Source organism: Ranitomeya variabilis, chromosome 2, assembly GCF_051348905.1.
Source record: "Ranitomeya variabilis isolate aRanVar5 chromosome 2, aRanVar5.hap1, whole genome shotgun sequence".
NCBI lineage: Eukaryota > Metazoa > Chordata > Amphibia > Anura > Dendrobatidae > Ranitomeya > Ranitomeya variabilis.
Genome location: NC_135233.1, coordinates 221719404 through 221737491, shown reverse-complemented (window position 1 = coordinate 221737491; position 18088 = coordinate 221719404). Strand labels below are relative to the sequence as shown.

The window sequence follows — 18088 nt, the reverse complement described above, 5'->3', positions numbered from 1 at the left end:
AAGGCCCCCGGGAAGCGGGATGCCCAGCGAGGCGCCTGTGGAAAATACGCAGATACCGGGGTCGTCCAGCCAGATGCCTGTGGGGGAAGAAGGGGGGAGGAGGCCAACACGCAGGACTAGACCCCCCGAAAGGCTGTCCATGGAGTTGCCGGTAAGAGGGCAACAGCGCAGGGCAAGGAGCCCTTCGAGGGAGCAGGGGCCAGGCGGTAGCAGAAGGCGACGGCCCATGGCCGTGAGTACCCCCAGACAGCCAGGGACCCGCAGCGGTTTGCAGGGCCAGAGCCACCAGCAAGACACCCAGGGCAGAGCCAGGCAGGCAAATAGAACTAGTGATAGGAGGGCCATCTCACAGTATAGCCACGGGAGCCAAGAAGAGACGGGAGACGAGCACGCTGAGGATGGACGATGGTCGCAAGGAACAAGAGGGCCCTCATTCCGGGATGCGGACAGCGGCGGCGAGGAGGATTCCCGGAGCACAGCGGCCGGGGGGAGGATGACTCCCGCGCGGCCTGGTAATTATGAACACATGCTTTCTACAGATACATATGCAGGCACATTGCAAGCGGGCGGGGGGAGCCAGGGATCGCAAGGGAATAGTGTGGCTCCTATTTTAGGGTCCTTGGAGGCCACCGCTAAGGAAATGAGGGCAATGATAACGAGCTTGGCAGACAGGATGGATCGATTTGAGGGACGCGGGCCGGGGCATCTATCAGCCTGGACGAGCCCATACTTGCTTGCTGGGGGTGGGGGAGACATAATCAGGGCCCATGAGTCGGCTGGACCGGGGGATGGGGAGAATGGGCAGCTGGACGACACGGCTCGGGGGGATATATATTTTTGTTTTACGGGTAACTTAGGTAACCACCTTAAGAAAGAGATGAGGGAAAGAATATGGAGGGACGAGTATGTGGACATCTTCTCGCTTTTGCCGGTAGAGAGGGGGAGCACAAAGGTAGGAAGGGAAGGAGGGAGGAAGGAAGAAGAGCGAACAATTACGGTGGCACACACGTTCACAAATTGGTGGCATGCCTTTACGATATTGGGTAGCGTCATTGGGGAAAAGGCGCCAGAAAACTGCTCGCAGTTGTTTTGCTACATGAACGCCATTGGGGAGGCTTACAAGTCATATGGGGGACAAGCTTGGCTGCGGTATGACGAACAATTTCGTCAGCGCAAGGCGATGCGACCATCGATGAGATGGGATCAAAAAGATATTGGCCTGTGGTTGGACGTTATGTCGCAGAATCAAAGACATTGGATGCCCTTTCAGGGAGGGGCCGGTGGCGCCGGCCATGCAGGATATAGCGCAGGAAGCCCGGCAAGGGGGAGTTTTCCAGGCCGTGGTGGGAATCAGAAACAGGGGCTTTGTTGGCAATTCAATGAGGGTCAGTGCAAATTCGGAACAGGCTGTAAATTTAGGCACATATGTTCCTATTGTGGCGGATCGTCGCACGGGGTCAATAGGTGTCAGAGGAAGTACAGTGGGAAGGTGGGAGGAGCCGGTCATGGTCAAGGGGCAAACACCAGTCAAGCTGCACGCGATGCTCCCTTATCTAAGTAGGTACCCGGACAGGAAAAAAGCGGATTTGTTGATCAAAGGCTTCAAGGAGGGATTTTCTATCCCTTCCCCGGCGTGCCAAATGCCGGGGAAGCTGAAGAATCTCAGTTCGGCCTATCAGCACCCCACTGTTGTCAAACAGAAACTTGAGAAGGAGGTGCTGATGGGCCGAATGGCGGGTCCGTTTAGTTTCCCACCCATATCGGGCTTGGTGGTTTCTCCATTGGGCATTGTACCAAAGAAGGAGCCGAACAAGTTCCGAATGATACATCACCTGTCATATCCCCGTGGTAAGTCCGTCAATGACGGCATCGATCCGGATTTGTGTGCGGTGCTATACGCATCATTTGACCTGGCATTAGAATGGGTAAGAAAATGCGGAAAGGGGGCGCTGATGGCGAAAACGGATGTGGAGTCTGCCTTTCGGTTATTGCCGGTTCACCCGGACAGTCAGCGGTTGCTCGGGTGCTATTGGGAGGGAGAGTATTTCATAGACAGGTGTTTACCTATGGGATGCTCGTTGTCATGTTCGTTGTTCGAAGCCTTTAGCACATTCCTGGAATGGGTAGTGAAGGATATCACGGGATTGGGATCATTGATCCACTACCTTGATGATTTTTGGTGCGTAGGTCCTGCACAATCAGGGGTGTGCGATACCATGTTAAAAAATCTGCAAGGGGTGGCTAAAGAGTTCGGGATACCATTGGCTCCCGAAAAAACTGTCGGCCCGACGTCATGTATCTCCTTTCTGGGGATCATGATCGACACAGTAAAGTGGGAGTGTCGTCTCCCGGGAGAGAAGGTGGCAGCCCTGAAATTGGAAATAGGCAGGGCTAGGAGAGCTAAAAAGCTGAAGCTGCGGGAGGTACAGTCCTTGCTGGGGAGTTTGAATTTCGCATGTCGAGTCATGCCGATGGGCAGGATATTCACGAGGAGATTGGCGGCGACAACGGCCGGCGTAAAATCACCGCAGCATTATGTGCGATTGACAGCAGATAACAAAGCAGATCTGGCGGTTTGGGACACATTCTTAGAAAAGTACAACGGGCTGTCCCTGGTTATGGATGGGGGATGTTGTAATTCGGATATTGAATTGTACACGGACGCAGCGGGCAGTCATGGTTTTGGAGCTTACTGTCAGGGGCAGTGGTGCGCGGCAGCATGGCCAGAGGAGTGGGTGCGTTCAGGGCTGATAAAAAACATTGCACTACTGGAAATTTTCCCAATCCTGGTGGCGGTAACACTATGGGGGCATCGGCTGAGGAACCGGAAAGTTAGGTTTAAGTGCGATAACATGGGAGTGGTCATGGCCATAAATAACATCACCGCGTCTTCGCCGCCAGTTATTAGAGTGTTGAGGCAGCTGGTGTTGGAATGCTTAGTTATCAATGCTCATGTGACAGCATCTCATGTCCCGGGAGAATTTAACTCTGTCGCTGATGCGCTTTCTCGTTTTCAGTGGCAGCGGTTTCGGGCGTTGGCCCCCGAAGCGGAAGAAGAGGGCCTACCCTGCCCTCCCGGATTATGGAACGTGGCATCTGGGCGGCTGAACCGCTGATCAAGGCATCCGTAACAAGTAGAACGTGGGCGGCGTACGGACGGTCGTGGGGCCAGTGGGAACAATGGCTAGGCCGGGGGGACGAGGACATGTCGGAAGAGGAGCAGATTGGGGTGTTATTGATGGGGATTAGGCAGGCCGCAGATGATAGTTGGTCGGCGGCAAAAATGAGTCAACTAATTGCAGGATTAGCATTTGGGTTTAAACTTAGGAACAGAACCGATTTGACAAAGAGTTTCTTAGTCAGACAGGCCTTAAAAGGTTACCGGAAGGGAAAGGTTAAAAAAGACAACAGGCGGCCCGTGTCTTTCGGCATGTTAGAAGTATTAGGAGAGCAGTTGGAAGGGGTGTGCAGGACACAATTTGAGGTTGGCTTGTTTAGGTTGGCCTTTTCACTCGCATTCTTTGGAGCAATGAGGATAGGGGAGCTGGTAGCGCCAGGCAAGGCCATAGCAGGAGGCATTCTAGCCGAAGACGTGATAAAGACAAAAAGGGGATTGGAATTTTGGATTAGGAGGTCAAAGACTGACCAAAGGGGAAAAGGAAAAAGGGTGTTATTGGGAAGAGTAAGCGGTTCTATGATGTGTCCATGTAAGTGTTTCGGGATATTCTCGGCAGCCAGGCCTAAGCAGGACGGACCGCTGCTATGTCACGAGGATGGGTCATATTTGTCCAGGTATCAATTCATTAAAGTATTCCGGACATGTATGGTAAGGGCAGGTGGGAACCCTGGGAGATACACAGGCCATTCCTTCCGGATCGGGGCGGCAACGGAGGCCGCGGTGGGGGGGCTGAGCCCGGAAACAGTAAAGCGAATTGGCCGGTGGGAGTCGCGGCGGTACAGGTCTTACGTACGACCTCAAGGATATGAGGCAGCGATCCCCCCCGGAATTAACGCATCACACTGATTTCTTTCTGTTTGTTACAGGACAAGTCCCGATCGTGATTTGGATTCTAGGACATTCATACGTTTACTGGGGAGCACAGCGGGCTGACAGACGGACGGGCGGGAGACAGTTAGGTATGGCAAGGAATGGGGCGGTGATTAGGTGGTTGGGATACCGGGGTTTAACATGGGGCCGGGTACTGCACGAGTTTTTCAGGGCGGTAAACCTCTATGGGGTCCCAGATATATTAGTTTTACACGCAGGGGGGAACGACTTGGGGGCTATCTCGGGAAAAGGGCTGAGTGCAAAAATTAGAACGGATATAAGACAGCTGGGATTAGCATTTCCAAACTTGAGGCTGGTGTGGTCAGACATGGTACCTAGAAAAAACTGGCGAGGGGCACGGTCAGTGAAAAAAATTAACAAAGCCCGGATAACAGTGAACAAGGAGGTATCTAAGTTCGTGTCACGGAACGGAGGGGTGACGATACGTCATGCAGGCTTGGACTCTACAGAGGGAGATTACTGGCTAGGGGACGGGGTACATTTGAACACCGCGGGAACTGACTTGTGGATTGAAGGCTTGCTTGGGGGGATGCGGAAGGCCGCAGCAGGGTTGGTTGGTGGGGTCTCGAGCAATTGAAGGTCAAGGGCTCTCGGTGTGGCGTTGGTGGGTCCTCGAAGCTGGCAAAAAAGTACGGTAGAGGGGGGATTCTTGCACTGCGGGACCCCCCACCCACTGCCATGGATAGTTACTTAGTTCGTGGTCTGGTGATACTTGCGTGATACCCGACGAGGTAGGTCGGGGTCACGCTATCGGGGGACCCGGAGGGCCACCCTGATGTTGGAGGTCGGGTGCGCGGTACCGATGGGTGGGTACCCGACGATGGAAGTCGGGTACAGGTTAACGGATGGAGGCAACCTCTTCCCTCAACTCAGGATGCTTCTGAGCTTGGGTAAAAACGCAGCTGGAAGTAAGGCTGAGAGGGAAGAGGCAGTGCCGACGGAATAATCACCAGACCAGGAGCGGGTTAGCTTCGAGGGCCGCACCAAGGGTCCGTTTTTATTAATATCAATAATAAATTGGCTGCTGTGGCCGTTATTATCCAAATTACTGATGTGGTGTGGTTATTCAAGAAGGTGGGGGAAGTCACGGGTAGTCAACCTTGCCAAGGTCAAGTAACCCCCGGATAAGGCACGGAGGGTCCGTAAGGAGGGGGCCATGACCGGGCAGGTTGCAAGTGACGTATGAATGGGGGATTGGGAGAAGGCAGGGGGACGGCAAGGGGGTAAGCCGGGGGGGAGGAAGTATTAGGGGACTAGTTAAAGGGGAAGTGACATAGGGGAAGTGACATAGGGGAAGTGACCTAGGACAGAGGGAGAGGGGGGGGGGGCACGGGGGGATAAAAAGGATGCAGGGAGGAGCCGTAGCCCTCTTTCCCTCTCTGGACGGCCGGACATCAAGCCCCACCCACCCATCCCTGACGAAAAGAAGGAAGACCGGGTCGCAGTAGCCAGATGAACCATTCGGACGCGGACAAGAGCGAGACTGATACAAGAATTACTTATTTGGCAGTTACCTTTAAGCCCAGGGGAAGGGCAGTCCATCACCATGGTTCCCTGGAGGTTTCCCCCACAGGGGTTTTTTCCTCTCCTGACTGGTGGCGGATAGCTCTTTGTGAGCGCGAGGTTCTGTTACATCATCGGATGATGATTTGAGCGTTGGTGGGTCCTCGAAGCTGGCAAAAAAGTACGGTAGAGGGGGGATTCTTGCACTGCGGGACCCCCCACCCACTGCCATGGATAGTTACTTAGTTCGTGGTCTGGTGATACTTGCGTGATACCCGACGAGGTAGGTCGGGGTCACGCTATCGGGGGACCCGGAGGGCCACCCTGATGTTGGAGGTCGGGTGCGCGGTACCGATGGGTGGGTACCCGACGATGGAAGTCGGGTACAGGTTAACGGATGGAGGCAACCTCTTCCCTCAACTCAGGATGCTTCTGAGCTTGGGTAAAAACGCAGCTGGAAGTAAGGCTGAGAGGGAAGAGGCAGTGCCGACGGAATAATCACCAGACCAGGAGCGGGTTAGCTTCGAGGGCCGCACCAAGGGTCCGTTTTTATTAATATCAATAATAAATTGGCTGCTGTGGCCGTTATTATCCAAATTACTGATGTGGTGTGGTTATTCAAGAAGGTGGGGGAAGTCACGGGTAGTCAACCTTGCCAAGGTCATGATGCTAGCAAAGAAATGGTTAAGTATCAATCCTATGATAAACATTTTCCAATGCTTGCAGCCGAAAAGAAGAGATCTGAGCTCACAAACGGTTTTCTGCTTTTATTGACTGGGAGACACGCTTGTGCATTTGTCCTTATTATAATAACATGATAAACTATATTAAAACATTTGGCATCTTTCCAAAGCATGGATCTTACTCCTCAAAAATGTCAGAAACCTGTCTGCACAAGGAGAAGGTAAGAAGAAAAGGGAGGGGATAGCATTTATAAGGAGGAATAAGGTAACACACACATAAGCATCGCAGATCAGTGAAATGCCAAATGTGATATGAAACAAATCAGGTTTACACACAAACACATGACCACTACTGGGGGTGCACATCGGATGTATAAGACAGCAATGATAATACATGTGTCAAGTGCCATTGGGGGGGTGAGAAGGAAGTTGTTTTTTGTTTTTACTATGGCCCCATTTCATAAAACAGTTTTGCCAGAATCCTGATGTAAAACAGTTTGTAATGTCTAAAAAGTCTTTGCATTTCTTGTGGTCACGCAAAAATATAGTAACTTTTGGAGTTTACTCTCGAGTCTCAATCGGATCCAGTAACTTTCTGAAAATTGGGTGTAGCTTAGTAGGAAGGAGGTATAAGTAAATAAGTCATCAAATTCAACATGATTATTGTGGCATAAATTAGGACTATAAGGGAATCTTGATAAATTTTTTATTTTTTTTTGCGTCTGTCTAAAAGGCTATACATACAAATAAAATACCCCAAAAATGAAAACTGAAGCAACTTTGCAATAAGTCTTTAATAAAAGTGTCCTACAGCTTCTATACTGACTATGTATCTCTATGGTAACAATCAGCAAACAAAGTCTGTGTAGTGTAATCCAGGAGTCTCGCTCCCTCCTATCTGTCCCCTACTTTTGGCTAAGTCACCAAATGCATGTTAGCACAAAGCAAAAGACAAATGACGGAAAGTATGTGACAGCAGCCAGACTGCAGGGATACGACTGGATGTTAAGGCTAGGTTCCCATTGCGTTTTAGTGTGAGCGCTAACGGTCAGCGTTGCACGGCGAAATTAACGCCGTGCACCGCGTCCGTTAGCGCTCCCATTGCCGGCAATGTTAAAGCGCATTGCTAGCTCGTGTCATTTTCGGCTTTTGTAGCGCGCCCCGGACGCTGCTTGCAGCGTCCGCGGCGTGCCCGAGGTCCGTTCCCCGCTCTGGCAGATAGGGGACCTGCGCAAGTGGGGACGTTTAACGCGACCCCGAAAGAGACATTGCGTTAGCGCAATCCGCTAGCGCTTAGCGCTAAACGGATTGCCCTAACGCAATGGGAACCTAGCCTTAATACATATTTTATGTGGGACTAATAAATAAAGATCTCTAGTTGCTAAAACTTTTCTATAGTCATTCTAGCATTCTAGGGATTGGTGAAAAATTAATATTTGGTTCATGCTGAAGAGGACATTTGTAATTTACTAATGTTTTTATCATAGTTTTTTTCAGATGATACTTGAGAAAGCACCAAGTATACAACCACACCCATACTGTGGACTGATGAAGGGCACACACTGCTCTCTAGCCCCCTCTATTGACACTTCTTAAAAGCTGACATTCAAATTGATGACCATTTACTCCTATCTTTTGCACATCATTAACCATTAAGACTGAGTAAAAAGTTTTCCATTTTTAAGACAATAATTAAACCTGAGTGAATAACCTGACTTAATTATTGAGATAATACACCAGTGCTCACCTTACTGTGGTGGGAAGGAAGGCTTTTTAGGTCCTGCTGCAAGACGTGCAGCTCTTTCATAATCTCAGGTGCTTCTTCTCGTAAGAAGTTGTAATTTTTGCTCAAAAGCTGAAGCCGGTCTTCTCCCTAGAAATGACGGCAGAGACAACCAGATCATGTAATTAGAATTGAGGGGCCAATTCACTGTTGCTTTTGCATCTTTTTCTCTCGAGTATTATGCTTCCATTTATGACTTTTCAATTTGTGCCCTATTAATTCTAAAAATAAAAAGTTAAATTTATTCTCTTTTGTCTTTTTTTCTTCAGCATTATGATCGTGGCACACAGGATGTTTTAGCCTAATTGATTGTTTGCAACTTTTTTTTTTTTTAAATTCGTTTATTGATTGCAGGATAAATCATGCACACATTTGCTTGTATTCATCATTATCCATTAATTACAGAAAATTACCATACATAGCCATGTCTAAAATATTATAAAGATAATAAACTGTGCATGTTGATCATTAATGTCTTATTTTGAACCTTAACTACATTAACTTCTAATAAAACCTCTAAAACTAACATAGTGCCGCCTGCAGGAGAGTTCTAAATAGATTCCGCCCTGTGAGTAAATAGTGTCTGCATAATCGTACACCCATTTCTTATGTATATACTGAGTTATTTTGACCTAAACAGTATGGCAGGAGGAGTTCCATCTTCCCCATATCTTCTCAAATTTGGCTGGACAACCTCTATTTTGATACAACGTTCGCTCGTATGGAATAATTGAGTTCACTAAGTCAACCCATGCTCTAAGAGATGGACAAGAACCTCCCATCCATCGTAGTGCCAACACCTTTCGCGCCATAAACAGTGACTCCCTCAGAAAAATTCCCATGTGGTGATCCCAGGCCTCCGCCTCCCATACTCCAAACAAACATACCAGTGGCTCAAGTGGGACAGGGATCGACACCAAGGATGTCAATAGTATCGTCACCTCTCTCCAATATTGAAAAACAACAGGACATTTCCATATCATATGGATAAAATCTGCATCACTGGAGTGACACCTCAAGCAGTCTGATGAATGAAGACGGCCCATTTTAAAAAGACGAGTCGGGGTCAAATAGGATTGATATATGATGTACAGTTGGGTCATCCTATTATTGATTGATGGGGAGACCTTAGTTGGAGATTCCAAGATTTCATCCCATTCTTCTCCCAGTGTATCTGGAAGAAGCCTCCCCCATTTTCCCTTAATTGAATCTATGGTAGATCCTTCGCCTATGGATAACAGATAGGTATATAAAGAGGAAATAAGTCCCTGAGGACCCTGCGAATTAAGAATTCCTATTACCGGTAGAGTTGAAATAGCTCGACCTGTACCCATATTCCGTACATGTGATTGGAAAGCTGATCTTAATTGTAAGTAGCGGAAAAATTGAGACTTCGGTATGTTATGAGTATTTTGTAATTGTTCAAAGGAAACAAAAATCCCCTGGTTATGTATATTACTCACTGTGAGGACACCATACGATATCCAAAATTCAGTAGACGGGTGGCCTAATAATCCCGGAAAATAACCATTATTCCACAGCGGCATTTCGGCTGCTGTGTCGACAAATTTTGTTACTTTTTTAATTTGCCTCCATATTGATCGTGCCAACAGGAGCAAAGGTAGCAAACGAGGAACAGCAATTTTCTCCATCTCCAAAAAACCCAGCGGGCAATCAATTTTAGCTGAATGCAGTATATGGCTTTCAGAGTTAGGAACAGATTTCCCGGGCATCCACTTATTTATCATTTTAGCCGGTCCAGCAAGGTAATATAAATAGAAGTCCGGCAAGGCCGCCCCACCCCCCTGCTTGGGTCTCTGCAGGGTGGATAATTTAAGTTTCGGCCTAGCCTTCCCCCATATGAAAGATGTAGTAAGGGAGTTTAGGGTTGCAAAGAAAGATTTAGGTATTAAAACGGCACTGTGCTGAAAACAGTAGCTCAATTTTGGGAGCAATATCATTTTGATCAGGTTGATACGACCAGCCACAGACAGCGGGAGCTTGTCCCAGGTAGCAAATTTAGATTTAACCACGTCCAGTAGTGGATATATATTGAGATGCAAATCTAGGTGACTGCGCTGGGACATATGTATTCCCAGATATTTAAAATTGGAGACAATGGGCAGCAGCGAGAGGGTTTCAAGGCATGACATTGGGGTATGGGAGAGAGGCATCAGAGCAGACTTATCCCAATTTATATAGAGACCAGAAAATTTACTAAATTTATCAATCATCGTTATTACTTTTGGTAATGTATCTTCCGTTTGGTCCATAAACACCACCATATCATCAGCATAAAGACCAATAATGTCCACTCGATCAGCAATATGTATCCCTTTAATGTCTACAGAGGACCTCATCTGTATTGCCAAGGCCTCTATTGCCAAGGCAAATAAATCTGGAAAGAGAGGGCATCCCTGGCGAGTTCCCCTATGCAAAGAAAATGGTGCAGACATAGAGCCGTTCACCACCATACGTGCCCCAGGCTTCGCATATAATGTACCTATCCCTCTCAGAAATTTATTCCCAAACCCATATTTCCGCAGACATGCAATTAAAAAGGACCACTCAAGGGAGTCAAAAGCCTTGGCTGCGTCCAGCGAAGGCAATGCCCACTTGTTATCCGGTTCTAGTGAACTATATTGAATGACCGATTGCACCCGTCTGATATTAATAGAAGTATTTTTCCCGGGCATAAAACTGGTTTGATCCGGGTGTATGAGATCTAATATGAACGTATTCAATCTAGTAGCTAGAATTTTAGTAAAAATTTTATAGTCCACATTCACCAAAGAAATTGGTCTATATGATCCACAATCCAGAGGATCCTTCCCTTCCTTCCTGAGCACGATAATATTAGCATCATAAAACGTTTCGGGCACAGATTCCCCCTCCCATATTCCCTTGAGTACCTTCAGTAATATAGGTGCTAATTTATCACGGTATTTCCTATAAAATTCAATGGGAAACCCATCAGGTCCCTGGGCCCTCCCAGTAGCCATATCTACTATAGCATGTTCTACCTCTTCCAGGGTAAATTCAGCCTCCATAAGGGCTCGTTGGGATGGGCTTAGAGAGGGGAATGTTATATCTGATAAATAATCCAAGCATTCATCAAGATCAAAACCACTACTAGACTTGTACAGCGAAGTATAATAATCATAAAAGCCCTGAAGTATTCCATCAGTAGAGGACACCAATGAGCCATCGGACACCCGGATCTGCAATATTGTGTTGGAGGCGCTGTGCTGGCGCACCAAGAAGGCCAGGAGTGTGCTGGCCTGATTCCCCAGCTCAAATAGGACTGACGAGTGAAAAATAATTTGCGTTTTGACTTAGCGTCTGCATGTTGGGTATATAGTCTCTGGGAAGTAAGCCACTCAATTCTATTACTGCTGGACTGATTAGCTATATAAGTGGCCTCCGAGTCTTTTAATCTTTGCTCTATCTCCTCGTCCTCCCTCGCCGTCACCCTCTTGATATAGGAAATGGTAGAAGATAAGCATCCTCTCAAGTATGCCTTCAGGGTATCCCACAATAAACCAAGGTTTTGGAGTTCCGAGTGTGTTAGAATAAAACCATTCAACTGATCGACCGTCCTATCACTAGAGTCTATTAATTTTAACCAAAAGGGATTCAATTTCCAGGATCTATTATTGTTATCGGATTGCCCATATTTAAGTTTAAGAATAATTGGGCTATGGTCTGAGATCCCCTGATTACCATGTTCAATGCTATCCACCCGTAATGCCAAACCACCCGACCCAAATATATAGTCTATTCGAGATAGAGACTGCCTAGTAGATGAGTGGCAGGTGTACCCCTTAACCTCTGGATGACTTATTCTCCATAAATCTAGCCACCCGCTACCATCCATAAACAGTGCCAATTGAGAGGGGGGTTGAGGTAAAGCTTCCCCTGATGCTGCGTCGTCTAATCTCAATCTATCCATGGATTGATTCATAACTAAATTAAAGTCTCCCATACAAATAACATTGGCTTCCGGATATTTTAAGGAGAAGCCCAGAGCCATACGGAGGATTGACATGTTAGCAGGAGGGGGGGTTATAGATACACAGCAACACATACTGTACTCTCGTGAGTTTATGAATGCATGCACAAAGACGAAACGACCCTCTGGATCACGTCTCGCCTCCTTGGCCTCCCATCTGACCTCCTTGTGTATCAGCAGAGAGACCCCTCTTGAATGGCTAGTGTGAAAAGCATGTAGGGACCATTGTACCCATGGTTTTTGCATACATCGAGCCGTGTCCCTTGTTAAATGTGTCTCTATTAGTGCTACGACATGAGGGTGATATCTTTTTATCTGCGAAAATACCTTCATTTTCTTTCGAGGGGTTTTAATACCTCGTATGTTCCAGGTCATACATATAATTTCAGCCCCCATGTTTACTTTTAAAGGGAGAATTAATGCATATCATTATTGTCCGGGTGCAGTTCAGCGGCATCACACAGAGCAAAGAGTATTAGCGGCAACCACATTTAGTAAACAACCAAAACTAGTACATAAAACCAAACTAAACAAAACTTGAACAGTAGGGGAGTATATTTCCATACTCCCACAGTCAGATTGAAAAGGGGATACCCTCACTGGATTCAGTGTCCGGTATTGTTGACATTTTCCGCACCCGGACAGAAAGCTCTATTTATGTTGCCGTTAGTCAGGGAACCCAGGTTAGGAGTCTTCCACATTCGGCCCCCCGCGAGACCGTAGCCACTCGGTCGCCTCCGCTGGGTCTGTGAAGAATAAGGAGGAGCCCTTATGGACGATACGGAGCCGGGCTGGATAGAGCATGGAGTAGACGATGTTCTTATCTCTAAGTTGTTTCTTGACATCCATAAATCGTGCCCGCTGCTTTTGAAGTTCCATGGAAAAATCTGGAAAAATCGATATGGTAGCATTATCGAATTTAATGAGGCCCTTCTGTCGCGCCAAGCGAAGGATGGCATCCCTGTCTCTACAATTAAGGAGACGTGCCAGGAAAAGGTCGTGGTGGAGCTCCAGGAGGAAGAGGTCTCGTCGGGACCCTATGGACCCTCTCCACCGAAAATGTCGAGGAGAATCCATCTCCCAGTGAAGAGTTAAGCCATTCCTCCAGAAATTGCTCGGGCTGCTGACCCTCCGACCGCTCCGGGAGACCTATAATTCGGATATTATTGCGGCGCAGTCTATTTTCCAAATCGTCTGCCTTTTGCTTCCAAACATTTACGGATCCAGCAGCTTTAGTCAGTTTAGCTTCCATAGGGGTGATAGTGTCTTCTATATGAGACACCCTCGTTTCAACCTCCAAAATGCACCCTCTCATAGCTTGCATGTCATGTCGCAGGCGGCCCACCTCAGTATTCACATCTTCTATTTTCTCCGTAAGAGATGATCTAGTGAGGGAGATAGCCTGCATCAACTGCTCTGATGCCTGTTTAAGAGTCAGTTCATCTTCTCCTCCCTCCTCGTTACCATCAGAGGGGCGACCTTTACGCTGAGATGGTGCAGGATTATTTCTAAGATTGCGCACATTATCATGAGAATCGTCCTTGGCATATTTTTTTAATTTTTCAGCAGCCGCTGCTCTTCTAGCGTGCTGCATGGTGGGTACACACAAGGGGATCTCACAAAGTGATCTCAGAGGTAATTATGGATAAGCTGTATTCCGATTTCGAGTCCCGTATTATTAAACCCAAAAGTTATAAGACAAGAGCCCGCTGGGCAGGTAGCTTAAGGTATCAGATATATAGAGATAGTCGCTGTAACACACAAGCCGTGCATCTCACAGTTACCATAAGGGGAGCAGCAAGAAAGGGGTTAATCCCTGTAATGTTATGGCGTTAGCAGGGAAGGTGTCCACCCGACAGGGGGGGGGCAGGTCCCACTTTCTCAGGGCACACGCTGCACCACCCCTACTTCTTCAGGCACACGCTCACTCGTCCAGCGCCGCTGATAAGATTAGAAGCGCAACTTCCCTATCTGTCAGGGTGTGCGCTAAGTTGATGGCCGCTGCCCCAGGCACGTACCGCCGCTTGTGTCAGTCCTCACAACTCTTGCGTGCAGGCACCCCGCTGCACTCACCAGCACCATCCACCACCGCCACTCCAAGATGAAAAGGGACCCGGCTCCAGCAGAGAGCAGCGCTGCGTCCCGTATGTCTTCCCCGCTCCTGCGTGCAGGCACCCCGCTGCTCTCACCAGCGCGGTTGGCCACCGCCGCTTCCAAGATGATAGGGGCCTGGCTCCAGCAGAAAGCAGCGCCGCGTCCTGTGTTCCCTGGCGCGCGCCCTGAAGATGGCCGCCGCTGCACGTGGGGGTCTCCTGTTTACTTCGGTTCCCTCAGCTCCCGGTTCCACGGATCTCCACAGCGGTCTCCCAGGAGATCCACAAGACTCTCCGATGTATGGGGTTCCAATTTTGGTTAGTACCGCTCGGTCACGCTCAGTATATATGGCAGAATCAGCTCAGGATATACGGAGCTCTCCTACGATGCTTCCTTCTTCTTTGGCTACATAGCCACGCCCTGTTTGCAACTTTTTAATAATCTTTAAACTCAAAAAATTTGGAAAACAAAGCAAAAGAGCGAAAAAAAATGAGCACCTTTTATTTGCGCCACTTCATTAAACACTGTGTGCCTATTTAGATGAATGAGAATCAAATCACTGCACTCATCATAGTTCAAGTCAAATTTGCTGAAGTGAATATTTTTATTGAAGGTGAAAACGAAGAAATAAGGCAACAGAAAATTAACGTTTCGGCCACTCGGTGGCCTTGATCACAAATGATGCCTTATTAGGTAATTCGTATAACGTCTTAAGATAATAGAGTAGAAAATTCAAAATAAAGGTGGCACAGATTTCTCCCTGGTAGTGATAGAAGGGGCTATCTTAAGCCCATATCCTATAGTCCTGAGGGACCCAGGGGTGGGTAGTGGAAGTAATGTTCTCCACACTAGGTTTGAACCCTCAGTGTAAGGTGGATCTGCTTATTGAAGAATGGATTGGTGGCGCAGTGTGTGCGCAGTCCGGGGCCGAGGAGACCGTTTGGCTGGTCCTGTGGGAAGCGCCGACACAGCACATGTCCTGGCGGTGGAGGCGGCAATGCAAACGGTCTCCTCGGCCCCTGGGTCCCTCAGGATTATAGGATATGGGCTTAAGACTACTAAGTCAATCCACCATCCAACAGATTACTCAAGACCATTGATACTCTGTCCTGGACAGTCACAATTGAATTTATAGCCCCTTCCAGGGAGAAATCTGGGCCACCTTTATTTTGAATTTTCTACTCTATTATCTTAAGACGTTATACGAATTACCTAATAAGGCATCATTTGTGATCAAGGCCACCGAGTGGCCGAAACGTTAATTTTCTGTTGCCTTATTTCTTCGTTTTCACCTTCAATAAAAATATTCACTTCAGCAAATTTGACTTGAACTATGATGAGTGCAGAGATTTGATTATCTTGGAACTCTTGGGGTCTTGGGACTCCGTTCACTTGCACCGCCAACTTCCACCTACAGTCGAGTGCTAGCTCTTTGTTCATTCCACTATTTAGATGAATGAGTTAAATAAAATGAAAATTAAGAATTGTGACCTAAATGTCTGACAAAAAAAGAGTTTGGTCACAACTTATTTTTTTTCATTTATTATTGATGACCCATCTTTAACCCCTTCATGACCCAGCCTATTTTGACCTTAAAGACCTGGCCGTTTTTTGCAATTCTGACCAGTGTCCCTTTATGAGGTAATAACTCAGGAACGCTTCAACGGATCCTAGAAGTTCTGAGACTGTTTTTTCGTGACATATTGGGCTTCATGTTAGTGGTAAATTTAGGTCAATAATTTTTGCGTTTATTTGTGAAAAAAATGGAAATTTGGCTAAAATTTTGAAAATGTCGCAATTTTCAAATTTTTAATTTTTATTCTGTTAAACGAGAGTTATGAAACGAGAGTTATAAACAAGAGAGTTATGTGACACAAAATAGTTAATAAATAACATTACCCACATGTCTACTTTACATCAGCACAATTTTGGAAACAAAATTTTTTTTTGCTAGGAAGTTATAAGGGTTAAAATTTGACCAGCGATTTCTCATTTTTACAACGAAATTTACAAAACCATTTTTTTAGGGACCACCTCACATTTGAAGTCAGTTTGAGGGATCTATATGGCTGAAAATACCCAAAAGTGACACCATTCTAAAAACTACACCCCTCAAGGTACTCAAAACCACATTCAAGAAGTTTATTAACCCTTCAAGTGCTTCACAACAGCAGAAGCAACATGGAAGGAAAAAATGAACATTTAACTTTAAAGTCACAAAAATGATCTTTTAGCAACAATTTTTTATTTTCCCAAGGGTAAAAAGAGAAACTGGACCCCAAAAGTTATTGTACAATTTGTCCTGAGTACGCCGATACCCCACATGTGGAGGGGAACCACTGTTTGTGCGCACAACAGGGCTCGGAAGGGAAGGAGCGCCATTTGACTATTTCAATGAAAAATTGGTTCCAATCTTTAGCGGACACCATTGTCGCGTTTGGAGAGCCCCTGTGTGCCTAAACATTGGAGCTCCCCCACAAGTGACCCCATTTTGGAAACAAGACCCCCCCACGGAACTTATCTAGTTGCATAGTGAGCACTTTGAACCCCCAGGTGCTTCACAAATTGATCCGTAACAATGAAAAAGTACTTTTTTTTTCACAAAAAAATTCTTTTAGCCTCAATTTTTTCATTTTCACATAGGCAACAGGATAAAATGGATCATAAAATGTGTTGGGCAATTTCTCCTGAGTACACCGATACCTCATATGTGGTCAAAAACCACTGTTTGTGCACACGGCAAGGCTCGGAAGGGAAGGAGCGCCATTTGACTTTTGAATAAAAAATTAGCTCCAATCGTTAGCAGACACCATGTCGCGTTTGGAGAGCCCCTGTGTGCCTAAACATTGGAGCTCCCCCACATGTGACCCCATTTTGGAAACTAGACCTCCCATGGAACTAATCTAGATGTGCGGTGAGCACTTTGAACCCCCAAGTGCTTCACAGAAGTTTATAACGCAGAGCCGTGAAAATAAAAAATCATTTTTCTTTCCTCAAAAATTATTTTTTAGCCCGCAATTTTTTTATTTTCACAAGAGTAACAGGAGAAATTGGACCCGAAAAGTTGTTGTCCAGTTTTCCCCGAGTACGCTGATACCCCATATGTGGGGGGAACCACTGTTTGGGCACAAGTCGGGGCTAGGAAGGGAAGTAGTGAAGTTTTGGAATGCAGACTTTGATGGAATGGTCTGCGGGCATCATGTAACGTTTGCAGAGCCCCTGATGTGCCTAAACAGTAGAAACCCCCCACAAGTGACCCCATTTTGGAAACTAGACCCCCCCAAGGAACTTATCTAGATGTGTGGTGAGCACTTTGAACCCCCAAGTGCTTCACAGAAGTTTATAACGCAGAGCCGTGAAAATAAAAAACACCGGATTACGTACCGGTAATGCTCTTTTATAGAGCCACGACAGCACCCACTGAGAGAGGGGATCCGCCCCAAGGAACAGGAAACCCTACCGAGAGATAAAAGGGGCGGTCCCCCTCGCTCCCACAGTTCGGGCTACAGAGATTGCGAGGAACCGCCCACCAGTTTTAGTAGATAATTCTATATCATCATTTATCTTAACTTAATTACATATATCTACAAGAACCAATCACCCTTAACAGTGCTCATATGCAAGTTAATATATATATATATGGGAGGGAAGTGAAGGGGTGCTGTCGTGGCTCTATAAAAGAGCATTACCGGTACGTAATCCGGTGTTTTCTCTTCGCCACGACAGCACCCACTGAGAGACTTTCAGAGATAGTTATTTGGGGGGGATTATTGTGTTAAGAACTGATCTACCGAAACACAAATCAGTGGAAGCAGATAGATCTAATCTATAGTGATTATAGAAGGTAACAGGAGAAGACCAGGTTGCGGCCTTACATATGAGTTCTATTGGAACTTCTGCTCGTTCCGCCCAGGATGAAGCTATCGCCCGGGTGGAATGTGCCT

General features: G+C 46.9%; 2 protein-coding genes across 9 annotated transcripts in view; one reads left to right on the top strand and one right to left on the bottom strand.

Annotated features, from left to right (window-relative positions):
* LOC143804992 (uncharacterized) overlaps positions 1 to 18088 on the bottom strand; it is a 309321-nt gene that overhangs the window by 102156 nt on the left and 189077 nt on the right. For 7 of the 8 annotated variants that reach the window (XM_077283692.1, XM_077283693.1, XM_077283691.1 and 4 more), the window contains one exon: positions 8003 to 8128. In XM_077283692.1, coding sequence (XP_077139807.1) covers positions 8003 to 8128 — 126 coding nt within the window. Of the gene's footprint in view, positions 1 to 6684; positions 7267 to 7589; positions 8129 to 18088 lie in introns of those variants that run through there. The other variant, XR_013221144.1, reaches the window with a different exon arrangement.
* LOC143808926 (uncharacterized) lies at positions 5 to 4646 on the top strand. Its single transcript, XM_077292104.1, has 2 exons — positions 5 to 512; positions 4045 to 4646. The coding sequence occupies exons 1-2, from the start codon at positions 20 to 22 to the stop codon at positions 4644 to 4646; spliced, it is 1095 nt and encodes a 364-aa protein (XP_077148219.1). The 5' UTR covers positions 5 to 19.